We start from the raw sequence: 19,179 nt of genomic DNA on the forward strand, positions 1-19,179 counted from the left end.
AGCCTATCCCTCAGCCAACACCCCTAAGGAGCAACAGGACACCTTGAGGACCATCTCAAGCTGGGTAGTAAAGGTGAAGTCAACACTCAAAGCTGAACAAAGAGCACGGGGCACAAGTCACAAAGTAAGTAGCCAATGCAAATTTTAGTATTTATACAATTATGCTACATTATAGCTGGGATATGCACAAAGAGTAATGCACCTGGCCAATCAGCACAGGTTGGGGTTGCCTGAAGTGTTAATGATGGCCCTGGATTACTGCATATCATTGGATTAAAGCCTGCTCTGACCATAACTATGTATTGATTTTTTTGCTTTTTCGGAAAGCATCTTCATTAAATTTAGATGCAAAATTTTGTGGCACCTACTGTATGATCATTTTTGCAAGAAAAAAAAGCATGTATTGATTGTTATAGCCAATGGGTCAAATATTTTGGTAAGCCTTTACATATAATGCATTATAAAAGTATTTTAATGCATTAATTATGCTGTGTAATGCACCTTATAATGCATTGAATGGTCTCATGAATAATTGCATCTATTCACTGAACACACCTTTAGAAAGTATAATGCATTAAAACACATGACAAACAACCAATTTCAGATGTAACAAGGAATCTGCAAATATAATGCATTTTTTATGATGTATTATAACATACATTTCAATACCATTATAAAGCATTACACATAAAGGCTTTAAGTAAAGTGTTACCAATATTTTTTTGTGATTTTTATTTCTAGACACAAGTAGAGATGCTAGATAAATGTTAGATTCCCACTAAAATGAACAGAGGCATTTTTCATGATGGTCTCTATTCCCTTCAAAGTGGTTTCCTATTATTAATTTATAATGACATGATGCTACACCATTCATTTTCTTAGTTTGGAGCATCGTGTATGACATGCAGCTCTTACATTGATCTGTAAATGTCAGCAATCTTTATTTTACGCCATTATTTTATTTTTATTGGTCCCAAATCACGCTGCAACCACCGACTCTGAGAATGCTGGTCGATTATACTAAATTCATTTTAATGGGTTAGGGAAAATATAATGCTGAAAATAGGTCAGAATTGATGGAGAAAACAAATAACAATATTTTCACAATATAGACTATTTTAATGAATTCATAATTGCATACCGTATGTAATAAAAAAGTATGCATATGTCATAGACAATAACAAATGTACATTTATCCTTACGTAAATGAGTAATGATGATAAGACCAATAATTGATAACCTGTCTCAATATGTTGTTTATGCACTGGTCTATCCCTGTAAAATACCACAGGCAATCCTAAGAGCAGGGTAAGCAGAGAAGGGGAAAAGATAATTCAATAAGTCATAAAATCTGACATAAAAATTGTCAGAGCAGTAAGAGGAGCCTTGCCTCCATTAGTTGGGGGTTGACGTCTTAGGACTCGAGACCCTTTCTAGGCCTCCCTTGGGCATATTTATAAATCAATCATGTCTCAGTTGCTAGGCATGGCTATTTTTCATCTCCTACAAATATGGTTATCCCTGATAAGAAGCTGTCTGCAGATAAACTTATCTTGATGTACTGCTTACACTATAAATCAACTCCTAATTTATAGTAGTTTGATTATAATGCGAGCAGTCGGACTCTATGCCTCTATGTACAGTATGTATTGTATTTGTATATGTGTTTGTTCGTTCGTTCGTGCGTGTGTGTGTGTGTGTGTGTGTGTATGTGTATATATGTACACTGCTGTTCACAAGTTTGGGATCAGTAAGATTTGTTTAATGTTTTTAAGTCTCTTCTGCTCACCAAGGCTGCATTTATTTGATCCAAAATACAGTAAAAACTGTAACATCGTAAAATATTATACAAATTTTAAATAACTGTTTTCTATTTTAATACATTTTAAAATGTAATTTATTTCTGTGTTGGCAAAGCTGAATTTTCAGCATCCTTCAGAAATTCGTCTAATATGCTGATTTGCTGCATTTTGCTGAATTCTTACTGACCCTTTTGACCGGTATAGTGAATAATGTTACAAAAGCTGTCTATTTTTGATAAATGATGTTCTTTTGAACTTTCTATTCAATAAAATATCCTAAATAGAAATTGTCCACAATAGTTTTCAATACTGATGATAATAAACATGTTTCTTGAGCAGCAAATCAGCATGGTTTTTGAGTGCTCATGTGACAATGAAGACTGGAGTAATGATGCTGAAAATTCAGCTTGGCAACACATAGGAATACATCACACTTTAAATATATATTCAAAAAAAACACTACTATTTTATTTTGTAATATTTCACAGTATTTCTGATCAAATAAATGCAGCCTTGGTGAGCAGAAGAGACTTCTTTCAAAAACATTTAAAAAATCTTACCGATCCCAAATTCTTTGATTCTTTTTTTATTCATATACACAACTACACCTAAATATTAAAGGAAAACCATTCATATTGATTATGAAACCTTTCCTTTCAATCTAGCAGTTATGAAACACATCTGGGAATAGTATTACAATCACGGGAGATTGAGGAGAAATAGAGCTCTTGAAAAATGTTAGCACTCTGCATTTAAGATGAGAATGTGCGTCACATGTATTTTGATGGATAGTTTTATGAGCTATGTGACCTATAACAGACAAAAACATGCAGGGCTACTTGACTCACACAGCGGCCGCATATAGTGTTAATTGAGAAGTGAAGTCCTCAATTTACTGTCACTTTAAATCACTACTCTACAGAAAGCAGCAATTTCAATCCATCTTTATCATGCTCTTCTCAAAAACACTTCATTCTGAATCAATTCCAGTACTGCATTTGATTCATTTAAATACATGAACTTTTGAAATCTCTGAATCTTCTTTCAACAGTTTAGGTTTTCATTCAATATCCATGGCCACACGTTCTGTAGGGTCACAACCACTCTTCAGTTCACCAGAAACAAAACTAACAAGACTTTCTGGCAAAAAGAAGCTCTAGTGTCGATAAAACCCAAGGTGTAATCCAAGGAAAACATCTCTCACTATTTTACAGCCACCACCTCCAGACACAATTATTGTCTCACTCTCATCCCATCTAATAGAGACTTCAGGAGATGTGAGGTTTACTCAAAATGTGTCAGCATTACATTCCTGTAGTAGACATATTGCTTAAATCCTGAGGTTGCGGATCGGTGTAAGTGACACTGTTGCCAGCTTTTTTTCCCTGTGACTGGCCCATGAATTACATTCTAGACAGCTGGAGTGTTCATGTTGCTGCAGAGAAAAGCTGACAGAAGCTCTTAGCTTAACCCTGCGGCTAAGCTCCATGCTTCCTGCATCAGGGAACAGACATGATCGCAGTCAAATATTCATTACGATTTCTCACCAGAACCACATCTAGCACTTTTCTCAAATGCAACTAATGTGGGGAATTGCCCTAATTTCACAACAAATCACAAAACGTGAAAAATTCAACTGTTTCCTCATCAAACCTATATAAAGGACAGTACTGGGTTTTGGTCAAATTCACATTTTAAATACCCCAAAATAAATAATTAAATAAATCCCCCCAAAAATCTTTACATTATTTGACGTTTCAAACCCTTATAATTTTATTTTTGTGCAACAGAAAAAAATATCGGTCTTACCCAAAAAAGTACTGAGTAGTGCAAGGTAACTAAATGCTTTAAGGCTAGGTTGTGGGGTTATGTTCAGGGTTAGTACCTAGTTATTACTCAGATAGTGTCATTACTACAATAAACATGCATGCGAAACTGGACTGTAAAATAAAGTGCTACCAAAATATCCATACAATTCATAGTGGCCACATCTGAAGAGACCAAAAGTGAATTTATTACTCACTCATAGTTTTCAACTCCAATGAGCTGAACTTGAGAACCATTGATTCAATGAGGTTCATTGGTTCTATTACTCCACAAATCAGTCCATCTGTGAACAAATCATTTTGACCGATTTGTGAACCGAATCAATTGGTTCGTTGAAAAGAACCAGCTCAAAAGAACAATTTGCTCTCTGATCCAATTCTTGAGTTCAAACCACTGACTTAATGGTCCGGTCATAGCAGTTCTTGAGTTAGCGGAGTATGAAATAGAGTAAAAGATTCCTTTTGTAAAGACCCTTCAAAATACCCCATGTATTTTTTCCCTTGTAGAATAAAGAAAGTCATACAGGTTTGAAATAATATAATGAGTAAAAAATGACAGACTATTCTTTTTTGTGTGTGATTTTGGATCAACTATTCCTTTAATACCGTAGTTCAAAGTTTATGGATCTAATGAATTTTTGATCACTAATGTTACTCATCCCACAGGACTGAGTTCTCTGAATACCACATGCCAAGATGAAATTTGCAAAAAGTAAGGAAGAGGAACCCACTGCTCCTGGGCAAGGTAGATACTTTCAGGTTTTTTTTTAAAAGCCATTGATTCAATGTGTAAAGTTTCACAGCTTTTAACTTTATGTTCTCTTTTGATTTCTCAGTGGCCATTAAGAAGCGATCTAAAGTCCCAGGAGTAATGATCACACAGTTTGTGGAGGAAATCCCGGCAGGAAAATCTCATCCTGATTTCTCCCGCAAACCCATCGCCTTGACTATTCAGGAAGGTACAGCAGCTCAAAGCATCTTTAATGTTAAAAAAAAGCATAATGATTATTTTTCAGAAGTACTCTACTGACTTTGTTAAACCCTCTCACAGGGAAGCTTGCAATTTTCAAAGCCATCATCACTGGAGATCCAACACCAACCGTGACGTGGGCTCGAAACAATGGAGATACTTCTGATCCGACAAGATATATTGTTTCGTATGATCCAGTCTCCAGAGAACATCAATTACAGGTGCAGTTTTGTCTGTAATTTCAACAACAGCATTAACTCTTTCCCCGCCAGCTTTTAAAAAAAAAGTTGACAGACATCGCCAGCGTTTTTGATCATTTTCACAAATATTTCATGGCCCCCAGAATATTTTGTTGTATGAATACATATTTGTTTTATTCTAGCTTCATGCATTCTTTTTTTTTATTCACACTTGAATATGGTAAGTTTCATTAAAAAAGCTATATTTTGAGTTGAGAAAATCATATTTTGTCAAAGACTGCATCTGGATCGGATTCAGAATGAGGATCAAAACATAAATGGAGTAAATTGAGTTCATCAACACCCCTAATGCTTGCACAATCCTGTAGCTCGTCCTGGGTCAACATTTAATTCGGTAACATTGCAGTTTTGATTTATAAGCTGTTGGAGATCACGTATGCATTTGATTACATATGATATTGCCTGTCTCTGCAACTTCGTATGTACTTTGATCAGGAGATGCAGTATTCTTTCAGAACATGTGTCATAGTGCCACCAGCGTATAACAGTGAAAAAACGGAAACCCGGAAAAAATTCTGTGTTTGGCTGGGAAGCGTTTTCTCACAAATTACGGAAAATTCAATTTTGGTAGGGAAAGAGTTAATTTGCATAAAAAACATCTTCATAAATCTACACTAGATGGCCAAAAAAGTTATCAAACACTTTTAATTTACAAATGGATTCTACTTCACCCAAATAGTGTTCAATGGGGTTCATGCATTGCCATGCTGAAAAAGAAAAGGGCCACAATATATAGCCAAACCTAAAGCCATGTAATTCTAACTTAGGAACAGCTTTTACTTACATTTGCTTTTGTGTTATTATTAATTAAAACCAGTATTATTAATAAAAACCAAATTGTGTCTAATAGATGCCCAATGTTGGAGTTGACCAGGCAGACACGTACAAATGTTATGCAAGTAATGAGTATGGACGTGCTATAGTCACAGTTACACTCAATGTGATTGAAGGTCAGTAGTAAAACCTCTTCCAATTGTACCTACAATGAATCTGCCACAGCTGTGCTGAGAAAAACACATTTTTCTTTTCAGTTGGGTTCAAGAAGAGCAAAGCAATGCAGGAGGCACGTATAGGTCTGTTTGCATTCAAGTCTTGAGTGAATCATTGAAGCAAAAAAAATATATATATATATTTTAAATACAACCTCTCCTAGAGAATAAAAATGAATAGCGCAACTCTATTTATTTTCAGAACAACGAGAAAAAGCAGTAGTCGATTTAAAAAAGACCCTGAAGACTCGGTAAGTTCTTGCTGATCATACCAATGATGAAGCTAGCACAACTTTTGCATTTTGAATGGTCTGTTTATCTGTTTGTTGAAATGCTAAGCAGCTGCATGTGTCCAGCCTGACCCTGGATGTCCCGGGAAGGCGCGTTCATGGTGTTTTGTGTTTGTAGAAACGAGAAAAAGGAAGAGAGGAAAGATGGAGAAGTTGACGAGAAGTTTTGGGAACTGTTATTGAGCGCTGATAAGAAAGACTATGAACGTATCTGCATTGAATATGGGGTCACTGACTTCCGCGGGATGTTGAAGAAACTGAATGAGAAGAAGAGGGAAATAGAGGAGCAGCAGTCGCAGGTGCATTACAAATGGACCATGAAAAATCATTATGTATCATTGAAGTATACTGATACACCTCATTAAAAAAGGTCTTGCTAAGGCTTATCCGAATTCATCACGTGACATGTGAAATACCTCAATGGTCGCTATTACTATTAATGCCCAAGAAGTGCATGTGCTAAATGTGCATGTAAATCTAGCCTCCGAGGCATCTTTTGAAAGGTTCAAATGTATGTTTTTAACTTGCTTTTCCTCCAACAGTACATTGAACACCTGGCCAACCTGAAACATATTGAAATCAAGACGCCCGGATGTGCCGAATTCGAATTTGAGATGGATCTCAAAGATCCCACTGCCAGAATCTTTCTCTTCAAGGTTAAACAACACACACATTTTCAATAACTTCATTTTACAGTCATATAAAAATAAAACATTTCACTTTGTTTGTCACAGGATGGTGTTATGGTTCCATTTACCAATGAAACAGATGAGAAGCATTCTTTGCGTCAAGTCGGCAGAAAATTCATCTTTAGTGTAAATGGTTTGAATCCAGAAGATGCTGGATTGTATCAAGTCGATATTGAGGGGGTCAATGTCTTCTCCACTGACTTTAAAAGTGAGCTTTAAGCATTTACAAAGATATATGTAGTGTTTTTAATGTGTTTAACATTCTGTCAGCATTTACTCACCCTCATATCTTTCCATAATGTTAAGGAATTTCTTTCATCTGTGAAACACAACATTGAGGCGAATGTAAATGAAAATGGATAGTGATATAACATGACAAAAGACATGATTTGTATGTTGAACAACCTGAAATTTAAATCATTACACACTGGAATCACCACAGTAGCTTTCAAATCTCATTTGCACTTTCAAATTCAAACCATGAATGCAATGGCAATTTACATTTTTGTATTTTAGGGTGTTTTTGGGGGGGGATTTGACAGTTTATAATAAATCATCCAATTTCACTGAATGGAAAAGGAGCTTGGCCATTCAGCTCAAACATCTTGTGTTTCACAGAAGGGAGAAAATGCAACAAGATAGAACAGCATGAGGGTGAATAAACAATGGCAGGATTTTATTTTTGAACCAATTATATATTGTATGAAAACTATTGGCTATTTTATTAATGCTATTCAGGTTTATCAAACTAGTTAATTTATATGTTACCACATAAAGTACAGTTTTAGGTTAAAGCATGCTTCTTTTTTGTATGTCTTTACCTTTGCAGTTCCAGCGGCAGACTTCTTGGTAAAGATTCAGGAAGTGAAGGCTATAGAAAGAGAGGATGCCATGTTTGAATGTGTCTTATCAGCTCCAATCCCCAAGATCTCTTGGTTAGGCAAGAACGTTCCCCTGGAACATGGTGAAAAGTATGACATCTCTGTCTCTGAGGACATGCTAATCCATAGACTGGTGGTGAAGGACTGTATGCAAGTGGACAAAGGCATCTATGCAGCTGTGGCTGGGATGAAGTCCTGTAACGCCTGGCTGATAGTGGACCGTAAGATCAAATTCAGATAATCACCCATATTACATTAATCGGATTAACTGATAAACATGTAAAAGTGTGAGCTCTTTAACTCCCAGTTAAAATAAACTTTATTAATTTGATTTACAAATTCAAAATTAAACTATTTTGTTCACATTCTAGCAAAACGATTCTAATGAATGAACGATTAGGTAGCACAATAGTTGATTCATTGATTGGACCAACCTGACAAGCACTAATAAATTATTCATTTTGAAATAGCAATAAGCACTTTATTTTATCATAGCAATTTATTATAGCAATTACAATAACTGGGTTTTAACTAGGTACTAACCCTGAACCCAACCCTAGTATTTACCTTATATTACCAGGTAAGTACACTGTAAGTACACATACTGTAAAATAAAGTGTAACCAATGTTTCAAATCTAAACGAATAATGAGCTCAAAAGGAAACTGATTGCTTGCATTGTTCAAACGACCATGTATGTCCATTATATCATTGAGAGCTGGATGTACGTGTGTAGTGTCATGTAGACATCCAGCAAGTTTTCCACTCAATGACCAGAATATTAACACCTCATTCCTATGTTGGTCTGCCCTTGGAACAGCTGACCCAGATCCGAACCAGAGGGGCAAGAAGGCAGCACGCAAAACCACTAAAGCAGGAGGTGGAGGCGCAGACCTGATCAAGATTGCGGCGGAGCAACAGGAGAAGCTGCAGAAGGAGCGTGAGGAAAGGATGGAGCAACTGAAACAGATTCAGGCTGAGAAGGAACAGAAATCAGCAGAGGAGAAAACCGCTGTGCCGGAAGCACCGAAACCAAAGGCTAAACCTAAACCCAAACCTAAACCAGAACCCAAGCCAGACTCTGAAGGTGTAGTAGAAGAGCCAGAACCTGAGCCGGAGGTGGAGGAACAACTAGAACCAGAGGAAGCTGCTCCCCCTCCACCAGAGGAAGAGACACCCAGCGAGGAGCCAAAGAAGAGAGTGAGGACTGGGCCGTTAATCCAAGACACCATTATCGGTAAGAGACTGATTTACCATTCTTTTGTGATCTGAGTAAATTTTTCACTAAATGGAATCGGCTCATTAGCTCTTGAATTGGATATCACTGGGCGCGCTATATATTTTTGATTCACAAAAAAAGAATCAGCTCAAATTAATCATTAGCTCAGGATTCAGGCTTTTCTGGTCACAAGCTGCAACCAAGATAACATACTTTTCCTTTTACTTATTCAAAATATGTACCAAGAGAGTATGTGTTTTCGGACATTGCCAGAGTGTATGTTTTTAATTCACTAAATAAGAAGGGCTCAAAAGAGTTTTTCACTCGAGAATCAGATATACTGGTTGCACTTTATGTTTATGACGAAGAACCAGCTCAAATGTCTCATCATTAGCTCGGGATTCAAGGCTTCTATCCATGCTATATGTTTTTAATCCACTAAATAGAAAGTGCTCATAATAGTACCAAGTGCCATCAAATGTACCAAGAGAGTATGTGCTTTCGGACATAGCCACAGTGTATGTTTTTAGTTCACAAAAATAGACAGGACTCAAAAGAGTTTTTTCACTCGAGAATCAGATATACTGGTTGCACTGTATGTTTATGACAAAGAACCAGCTCAAATGTCTCATCATTAGCTCGGGATTCAAGGCTTCTATCCATGCTATATGTTTTTAATCCACTAAATAGAAAGTGCTCATACTAGTCATTCACTCAAGAGTAATCGCAGCAAGCAATAGCCATCATTTCACCCTCTTGATTAACTATATAGACCCGATACAGTTAGGCTATGAGTAACCCACTTCTAGACAAAATAACCTTGAATTCGGTCACATGTCGTTTTTGCCAAAACAACGTGCTAAATGTTTGATATTCCATCATGTAAGCAAAGTCAACAGTGATTGCAAGGTGTTTGGTTTCATTTCTTTGAAATTGATGATTCTTGGGCTATGGTTAGACATCTATTAAATATTCACTGACAGCCCAAATTTTGCCTTGTTTTAGCCTGGAAGTCAGGGCTGTGTTTGGACAGCTATTAGATGTCTTTTAAATGCAAAATTGCTTGCTGGGAGACTTCACTGGTTGGGCTTTATGTTTTTTTTTTTTATTATGTTGTGTAAAAGGGAAATTAAGTGTGAAAAGAGAGGATTATGGAACCTCACACTGAGGCTTTCCTTAATTCTAAGACTGTTTCGAGAGAAAAAAAAGAAAATGTTTTAAATACCTGTTTCGTGCTCCGCAACAAAGTCAGTGATTAAAATGTTGGCCATTAAATTGATCTTGATATTTTGCCAGAGGAACCTCCATCCGTGTGTGAGTAGGAAGTAGGTGAGGGGCCATACAGTGAAACGACTCGTGAAGAGGGGAGTCTGTTTTTCCCCCTGCGCAGGAATCAGATCCCGTGGTAGCACTGAAATTAAAAGAGTTAATATTACCAATTAAAAAACAAGAAATGAACACGCTTGCTTCATTTGCGAGAGGTCCCAGGTTCAGATACCGGACGAGCCCCCATTCGGTTACGCTAATGGGAGTAACTCTTTAATGTTACGTTTTAGCGAATACCTAACAATTCACTAAAAAGAGCCATTAACTCATAAGAGTCATTAACTTGGGAATCAGACATCAATTTCCCTGTATGTTTTTAAAATCACAAATGAATAGCAATGCTGGAAACACTTTCAGGGTATTTTAGGACAGTGTTCTGTGCACATCAGAGAAAAATGCACATGCGGCAAGCAATAGCGGGACCAAACAGAATAAAATTCATGCACTTCTGTAGACTGGTCAATGCACAATTTTTCTTATGATATAAGTAGAACTATTTGTCAATCTGTTGTCAATGCACCTGTTGTTCAGACCCGGGAGTTCACTTCATCAGTGGGCTGTCAGATGCTCATGCCATCATTGGTCAGTCAGCTGAAATGGAGTGCAAGCTCAGTAGTGAGAAGTGTGATGGCATTTGGTATAAAGATGGAAAAGAGGTAAGCTTTTCTTCAATAAGGAAAGTTTATAATGCTGTGTCTTACATTATAAGTAAGTTTATAATGCTCCAGTGTAATAGTTATCTACATTACCAATACACAAATCAATATTATTCATTTAGACATGATCTAGAGCAGTGATTTTATCCAGTAAGCAAAAATTCTGTTGAAATATCTGTATAGATAACAGCCACAGATGATTTGAAGATTGTCAAAGATGGAGCAGTCCATAAAATAATTCTATCAAACTGCACAGAGGAGGACAATGGAAAGTACCGATTTGAGGCAGACGGACGTAAAACTGAGGCCATATTGGTCGTGGAAGGTAATAACATTTGTTATTATTCCTCAGCTGATAATGTAAAATATGGAGGTGCATTTTTTGATAAACAATTTAGTAGCTTTACAATGAAAATCTATTGTATATTGTGTTTCAGATCCCCCAAGGATGAATCCTGATGACCTAGCTAAATTCTCAGAGCCAGTGATAATCAAGGTTGGCCAAAATGCAACTTTCAAACTGGACTTTGTGGGTCGCGAGCCAATGAAAGTGCAGTGGTACAATGAGGGTGAGGAGCTGCTTGAGGATAATCACATCCGGATTGAGAAATCGGCCAGTCACAGTCGCCTTCTACTTGTGAAGTGTCAACGCAAAGACAGTGGAGAAGTAAAGCTGAAGCTCAAAAACGAGTTTGGAACCATTGAAGCTCTTTCAAGACTCATCGTTCTAGGTTGGTAAATGAAAGACCATGTAATATCATGTAATTAAGAAGAATGCTGTGTTCGTAGATAACAGGGAAAGTTCTCATGGAGATAGTGTTCTGGAAAGTTATGAACAAAAATATTCTTCCAGTAAGGTTAATAGAATGTCGTTCAAAGTCATCTGGTCTTTAATAATGTAATAAAGCACACATGGAGCATTTCTTTTCGAATATGTTTTAGTTGGATGTTCATCTAACATTCTTTAAATGCTACTACTTGTTTCAGAATGTTCAGAAAAAGTAACACTCAAAAGTAACATTCCCATAATGTATGGTAAAATGTAATGTTTTCTTATGTTTCGCATAACCAAAAAAAGGATGTTGTGAACTTTCAGAGAACATTTCGAATGAAAGTTTTCATAACTTAATAGGAACATTAAGAAAATGTTTTTAGAATATATTTTTGTTAGCTGGGTATACACAGTAAAGGGGGAACAAAAATTCCCCATTAGAATTTGCAAATATAATTCGATTCATAATCCATTATACATAATACAAAAAAAGACAAACAAGAACCCAGTATTTCTTTCTTGCACTTCAGCTAACCCTACCAACCCAATGGGACCTGTTGAAGTATTAGACGCCTCAGCATCCTGTGTAGATTTCAAGTGGAGGCCCCCAAAAGATGATGGTGGTTCTCCTATACTGAACTACTATTTGGAGCGTAACCAAATTGGACGCAACTCCTGGACGAAGATTGGAAACATCCCCGCAGAGCCCCATTACAAGGACACTGATGTGGACCACGGAAGGAAGTACTGCTATCGCATCAGGGCCCTGACTGCAGAGGGAACCAGTGATGTTTTTGAGACAAATGACATTCAAGCTGGCACCAAAGGTGAGATTTCATGTGTTTGGATCTTAAAGGGGTAGTTCACCCAAAAATGAAAATTATGTTATCATTTACTCACCCTCAAGTTAAACTGTATAAATGTATTTGTTCTGCTATACACAAAGGAAGATATTTGGAAGAATGTTTGTAACCAAGCAGATCTGCTTGCTTCCAAATATCTTCCTTTGTGTACAGCAGAACAAAGAAATGTATACAGGTTTGGAACAACTTGAGGGTGAGTAAATGATGACAGAATTTTCATTTTTTTGAACTATCCCTTTAAGTACAGCATTAAGATCTTACTGAAATTGTAAAATAAACACAGATTATCACAGAAATTTGGGGCTGCAAAACTAATTAAAATAAAACAAAAATTGTGATTATGACTATCAAATCGCAAAGGCGATGATTTAATTAAATGTGCTGTGAGTTTCAGAGTAAAGCCCAGCACTGTGTTAAATTACACACAATCAGCTCATGATCGGTCAAGTTTGGGTCGCTTACAACATGCATCTTACCAAACTTGTAATGAGGAGCGCTTATAAATACAGTAGTTCTTATTGTTTAGCATTTGTATGTATTTGTAATATTATTATTATCATTATTATTGTTGTTGTATTTTAAAGACATATTGATATATACTTCACAATTTCTGGCCAAATTGTGCAGCCGTAAACACAAGCACAGCAAACCTGGCAAACATTTTAAATTGCAATCAACTTTTATCAGAAAAATTGCAATTTGATTAAATTCAATCCTAAAGGAACTGTTATATTAAAATGACTCGTTTGTTACAGCATATCCTGGACCACCATCTACCCCCAAAGTGGTCAGTGCCTTCAAGAACTGCATTACTTTGGCATGGTCACCTCCTACCAACACCGGTGGAACCAACATTGTCGGCTACAATATGGAGAAACGCAAACGGGGCAGCAACTTATGGGGCCAAGTGAACCCCCCTGAAGAGCCAATCAAAGGTTGTTTTTTTTCTAATATATTTTTGTACTACCATATAGTTCTATAAAACATGCTAGACTTTTACTTAGGCTTATTTCACTCACTGTCCTCCCCAAGGCAAACAGTATGATGTGAAAGATGTTGTTGAAGGAATGGAATATGAATTCCGTGTGTCAGCCATCAACTTCTCTGGTGCTGGAGAACCAAGCACCCCCTCTGAATTTGTGATAGCCCGAGATCCTAAAAGTAAGTTGACACTCAAACAATTATCATATTAACATGTTATACGTATTTTTGTTGTGCAAAATGCGTTCAAAATCTGCTGAAATAAAACCACAAAAAAACAAGGAAAATAATAATAATTCTACAACTGAACTACCCTGACCTTTTTGTACTTCAATTTGGGATTTCAGAACCCCCTGGTAAAGTCATTGACCTGAAAGTCACAGATTCCACCTATACCTCTTTGTCTTTGAGTTGGACTAAACCAAAAGAAGAGGAAGGTGTCCAGGATGAAGCTAAAGGTTATTTTGTGGAATTAAGGCCAGCTGAGAACACAGAGTGGGGTCGCTGCAATTCCAACCCACTCATTACAACATCTTACTCAATTCTGGGCCTCAAGTCTATGGCTATGTACTGGGTCAGAGTAGTTGCAACCAATGAAGGAGGTGACGGGGAATCACGAGATCTGGACAACTACATCATTGCCATGCCTCCACCTGGTATAATATGAATATATTTTTTGTATAATGGTTACAGTCAAAAGTTTGGATGCGCATCACTGAATTTACCTTTCTTGTTCTTGTTAAAATTCAAATTACAAAGCGATTCAAAGAACACTTAAAAATAAGTACAAAATGTCCCTGCATTTTCTAAAATTGTATATTTATTTAATTAATGATTTATAAATGTATGATTTTGAGTGCCTATTATGCACGTGAACTTAAAGTTGGTTAAGGGATGCCCAGATTTTTATAGGTTTCATAACTTTAATATTAATCTAAATTGGGGAAAACAGTAATAATAGTAATAAAATGTGTATGCGTCCAAACTTTTGACTTACTGTTGCATTTGTTTGAAATATATAGTGTATATATATATATATATATATATATATATATATATATATATATATATATATATATATATATATATATATATATATATATATATATACACTATATATTTAAAACATGTTGATAGGTCTTTTTTTTATGCAAACTGCAAGCATTCATATCATTACTTTATGGCACAAGCTGATTGGCCTCTGCTGATCCTATGGACTGCATTTATATAGCGCTTTTAACAGACCTACGGCCATCCAAAGCGCTTTACATTTTGCCTCACATTCACCCATTCACACACTCATTCATACACCGACGGCGGTGTCAGCCATGCAAGGCGCCATCCAGCTCGTCGGGAGCAGCTGGGGTTAGGTGTCTTGCTCATGGACACCTCGACACTTGGTCAGGTGGAACCGGGGATCGAACCACCAACCTTCCGGTTTGTAGACAACCTACATGAACCACTGAGCCATCCTACAGCCAATGAGATTGCTTGCTCAACATTTAAATAGTCTGGTTCTTTGTTTGCCGTAAGCTAGTCCTGCAGAGTTCACCTCCCGCCACCCTCCACCTCCCCCAGCTCCACCTGCCTATATCTGCTATGGGATTTGTCTATTTATATGTCTATTTATTATTGTAAATGCTCATAGCAGCGTGTGTGTGTATTTATTAGCAGTAGCAAATTCATACTTGCTCTGCAGCGGCAATAATCAACAGCAGCAGCGTAGCAGAACTAGTACCCAAGACCAAATACATCAACATTGCCATATTCAATAAAAACTATATAACTAGTTGTCATGATTGAAATTATTTATTTTAGCACATTTACTACTCTCCAAATCTCTTTTTCAGTAAGGCCAAATTTCACCAGTCGCAAAATGAAAAGTTTTATGGTTGTAAGAGCTGAAAATTCTGCTCGGGTCAACATAAACTTTGAGGTAACAAAATGGTGGTATTTACTCAAAAAAATATCTTCCTATCCTCAGATGACTTACTGAATTTATTAACAAAATATTAAATCTCATTTGCAGGCATCCCCAATGCCAAATATAATCTGGCTGAAAGACGGAACGCCTGTGTCCAAACGTGTAACCGTGAGCAATGCAGATGGGACATCTCAGCTCCTGATTCCATCTGCTGAGCGTTTCGACTCTGGGATCTACACCATCATCGTCAAGAACATAGTGGGTCAGGAGACGTTCAGTGTTGAGATCAGAGTGACAGGTGAGAGATAATATTAAACGCAAAATCTAATTAGCTTACTGTGATTTCGCACATAGAATGTGTCTCTGGATAAACACACTGTACTTGTTCATCCTGGAACAACATCAGCCAATCAGATTTTAGGGTCTTCAAAAACTTATCAATAATTTCCCTCTTATTTCAAGGGTCGTTCCAGGACCCCCCAAAAATTTTTTTATCAAGGAACACATTCTTCTTGGCAAAATTTCTAAGGTAATATTGAGGAATATTATGGGTTGTGTGGATACCTGGCATATTTGCAGATGATCCCAAGCCACCTGGCCCAGTGGAGCTGGAAGAAAATGTCCCTGGCACATTGACAGTTTCTTGGGATGCTTCCCCTGATGAGAAACGAGATAATCACTTGCACTATACGGTGATGAAACGAGACTCCATCAAACGTACCTGGCAGACGGTCGCTGACCGCTTGTTCAACAACAACTTCACAGCAGTTAACATCATGCCAGGAAGGGAATATAAGTTCCGTGTGTATGCCAAAAATGACATAGGCCTCTCAGAACCATCTGAGTCCCAAACATGGGGCATTGTAAGGAAGAAAGGTGAGCTGGCTGGTGCTTTTACGTCTTTTGGTCCGCTCTCGATACAGAATATTACATCTACTCCTTAAGATTCTTTGTTCTATTTAGCATGCTTTCCTGTCTCCCGCAGAAAAGTTCAGCCTCAACTTAGCCCCATCTAAACCTTGCAACTTTGACTCCGCCCCCATTTTCACGGTTCCACTGAAGACGCACGCCACCCCGGAGAAATATGAGTGCTACATGAGCTGTGCGGTGAGAGGTGACCCCACACCCCACGTCACCTGGTACCGCAACAACCTCAGCCTCAACACTAACACCAACTACTACATTTCAAACACCTGTGGCGTCTGTTCCATGCTCATCTTGAGAGTCGGTGCCAAAGACAACGGCGAATACAAAGTAGTGGCAGAAAACTCTGTAGGCCGTGCTGAGTGCAGCACACAGCTGACAATCTTAGGTATGTTGTCAGAATATGTGTGAAAATACCAGCTGTACTTTGACTCTGACTTATATAAGTGTTCGAGCTACATTTTACATTTGTGCCCATGCTACTGTTCAAAAGTTAGAAGTATCTTGAAGAAATAAGTATCTTATCTGATCAAAAATACAGTAACAACAGTAATATTGTGAAATATTATTACGATTACAAAATGCAATTTATCCCTTTGATTATTACATGGTGATTTTCAGCATCATTACTCTAGTCTTCAGTGTCAATTGATCCTTCAGGAATCCTTCTAATATGTTGATTTGGCGCTCAAGTAACATCTCAAGTTGTGCGGTTGTGGTTAATATTTTTATGGAAACTTATATATTTTATCTTACTGACCCCAAAATTTTTGAACGGTAGTGTGAATATATTGTACATTACTATAAAAATTGGAAAAAGTATTGTGTCCTTAAGTAATAATTTCTGATTTTTTTTATTTTTCAGAGTGAACTGGGACATTTGAAAGACTGTGGTGATTCATCTTCGATTTTCAATTTAAACATCATTTAAAACCTCAGCCAAATATTTTAAGAGTATTAATGTCAAATGCTAATCTTTGATTTCATTATGCCAATATTTTGCTTATCTCAATGAGTTTATGTAACCCATTTGATCATTGTATTTTTGTGTCAGTAATTTGCCATCATTGAATGCCATCGGTAAATTACACATATGTAGTGCCTCAAACATACTTCAGACAAAACTGTGTAAAGCCAAATTTGTCTCACATATTGGTCTCCAAATTTATGTTACACTATTATGTTTTTACGTGACCCCACAAGGGCAAAGGTTATAAACACTTAAAAGTGAAAACAAGTAACATTTGCTCTTAATAGCTAGTAAACCTGCTTGCAAATGTCAGTGTTGGGCAATAACTCTCCTTGTAAATATTGGAAGTTGGCAATAAACCATGATCATAAAACATCTCTCCTACCAGTAAGGAATGTTGAAATCTCCCCATAAAAGCACTTCCAGAATCAGTATAAAATATGTTACTCTGAGGCATTTTAAAATACATGTCACCCAATGTAAGAAATAAATAAATGAAAAAAAGCATAAAGGTGTTTTATTTTTCATAGACCTGGCGTTGGTTCTTGCTTTATAGCTTTCCATTATTAACTTTCCCCTACAGGGCCGAGAGTGCGTGCTAGCAGTAAATGTGGAAATGCATATAAACCTGGTGGCAGATGGGTTAGCGTGTAGCGGGTCAGAGAGGGACTAAGTCAAGTGGACAGCTGGCAGCTCCTCCGCAGACACGGAGTGGCCTCAAGTAATTTGCAGAACACCAAGTGATCATATCTGAAAATCTGTCAAAAGACAACAAGTAAAAAGTAGACACAATCTAGTGCTATTATATCAAATGAAAGTATTACCTTGCCCTAACATTATTTCCTGCTCAATCCGGAGTTTGACACTGCAATAAATGCTTTCAAAGGCATACTTGACCAAGCACTAAAACTTATACTACCCTTCCTAAAATATCTGTCCCTCCAAGTGCATACTATATGCATAGTATGTACATATAAAAAGGTTTATTGAAAACAAATGGAAATAAATCTTCAAACTTAACGCAGGACAAATGCACTTTGTCGTGTGGGTTCTGACTATGATTTGTAAATGGATTAGACACATACAACAGAGAACTGTATACAATGGGCCAGAGAAGTGACAAAAGCAAAACTAGGGTCACTGTGATTTGAAGTAAGACATGCTTCTGGATCAACATATTTTGTTGATCCTGGAACAACATTCCTGTCCAAAAACATGTTCTTAACCCTATCCTTACTCCTAAACCTAACCCTACCCATAACTTATCCCTAAAATCAGAGGGAAAAGATCAGACTGTCCTCCAAAAAAATATATTTTTCAAGCACCTTTTTTGCAAACATTGTTTAAGTTTTAAAGTCATGCGCCCTCTAGCTGGCGTAAAAATAATGACAGTGTTGTGTTACGTCTGTCATCATGAAATGATGTATGACTGTCGTTACCAATCAAACTGCGTGTTTATTTAAATGTAATGTGTGGACTTTTTTCCACCTTTGATATATTTCCATTTAGCAAAAAATCATTTTTTTTATTAACAACTACACCCACCCCACCCCACTGATTTATAGTCCATATACACTTTATGAGCCCATGTGTTCCCTGGGATCGAACCCACGATTGCATGATCACATGATGTTGTATTTTGCAATGCTCTATCAATTGAGCTATGCAAAACCCGAAATATGACGCAAATAAAAGGAATCAAAGCATTAAAATGAAAGTGTCCTGTTTTCGATAGGGGCACAACTTTTAAACGCTCCTATGGGTCGTATTTCATGAAGTAAACTGAAAGTGTCCTGTTGTCGATAGGGGCTTAACTTTAGTAAACGCTCCTATGGGTC

General features: G+C 37.0%; 1 protein-coding gene across 1 annotated transcript; it reads left to right on the top strand.

The window, feature by feature from the left end:
• The first annotated feature begins 66 nt into the window (after nt 1–66).
• igfn1.3 (immunoglobulin like and fibronectin type III domain containing 1, tandem duplicate 3) lies at nt 67–17,869 on the top strand. Its single transcript, XM_079841174.1, has 24 exons — nt 67–124; nt 4,295–4,373; nt 4,465–4,587; nt 4,680–4,819; nt 5,709–5,808; nt 5,890–5,931; nt 6,050–6,098; nt 6,256–6,436; nt 6,680–6,793; nt 6,872–7,034; nt 7,656–7,928; nt 8,527–8,943; nt 10,783–10,907; nt 11,091–11,232; nt 11,345–11,638; nt 12,210–12,506; nt 13,298–13,477; nt 13,575–13,703; nt 13,871–14,179; nt 15,374–15,459; nt 15,553–15,745; nt 16,027–16,323; nt 16,433–16,759; nt 17,237–17,869. The coding sequence occupies exons 2-24, from the start codon at nt 4,325–4,327 to the stop codon at nt 17,239–17,241; spliced, it is 4,035 nt and encodes a 1,344-aa protein (XP_079697300.1). The 5' UTR covers nt 67–124; nt 4,295–4,324; the 3' UTR covers nt 17,242–17,869.
• Nucleotides 17,870–19,179: the final 1,310 nt, after the last annotated feature.

Source organism: Gobio gobio (assembly GCF_949357685.1).
Source record: "Gobio gobio genome assembly, chromosome: 17".
Classification (NCBI taxonomy): Eukaryota; Metazoa; Chordata; class Actinopteri; order Cypriniformes; family Gobionidae; genus Gobio; species Gobio gobio.

Excerpts from the sequence above, each read along its gene's own strand:
- igfn1.3 (XM_079841174.1), top strand. The coding sequence starts at position 4,325 with ATGAAATTTGCAAAAAGTAAGGAAGAGGAACCCACTGCTCCTGGGCAA. Across the intron at positions 13,704-13,870 it reads GATAGCCCGAGATCCTAAAA|AACCCCCTGGTAAAGTCATT; the intron begins GTAAGTTGACAC and ends TTGGGATTTCAG. Across the intron at positions 16,324-16,432 it reads GGGCATTGTAAGGAAGAAAG|AAAAGTTCAGCCTCAACTTA; the intron begins GTGAGCTGGCTG and ends TGTCTCCCGCAG.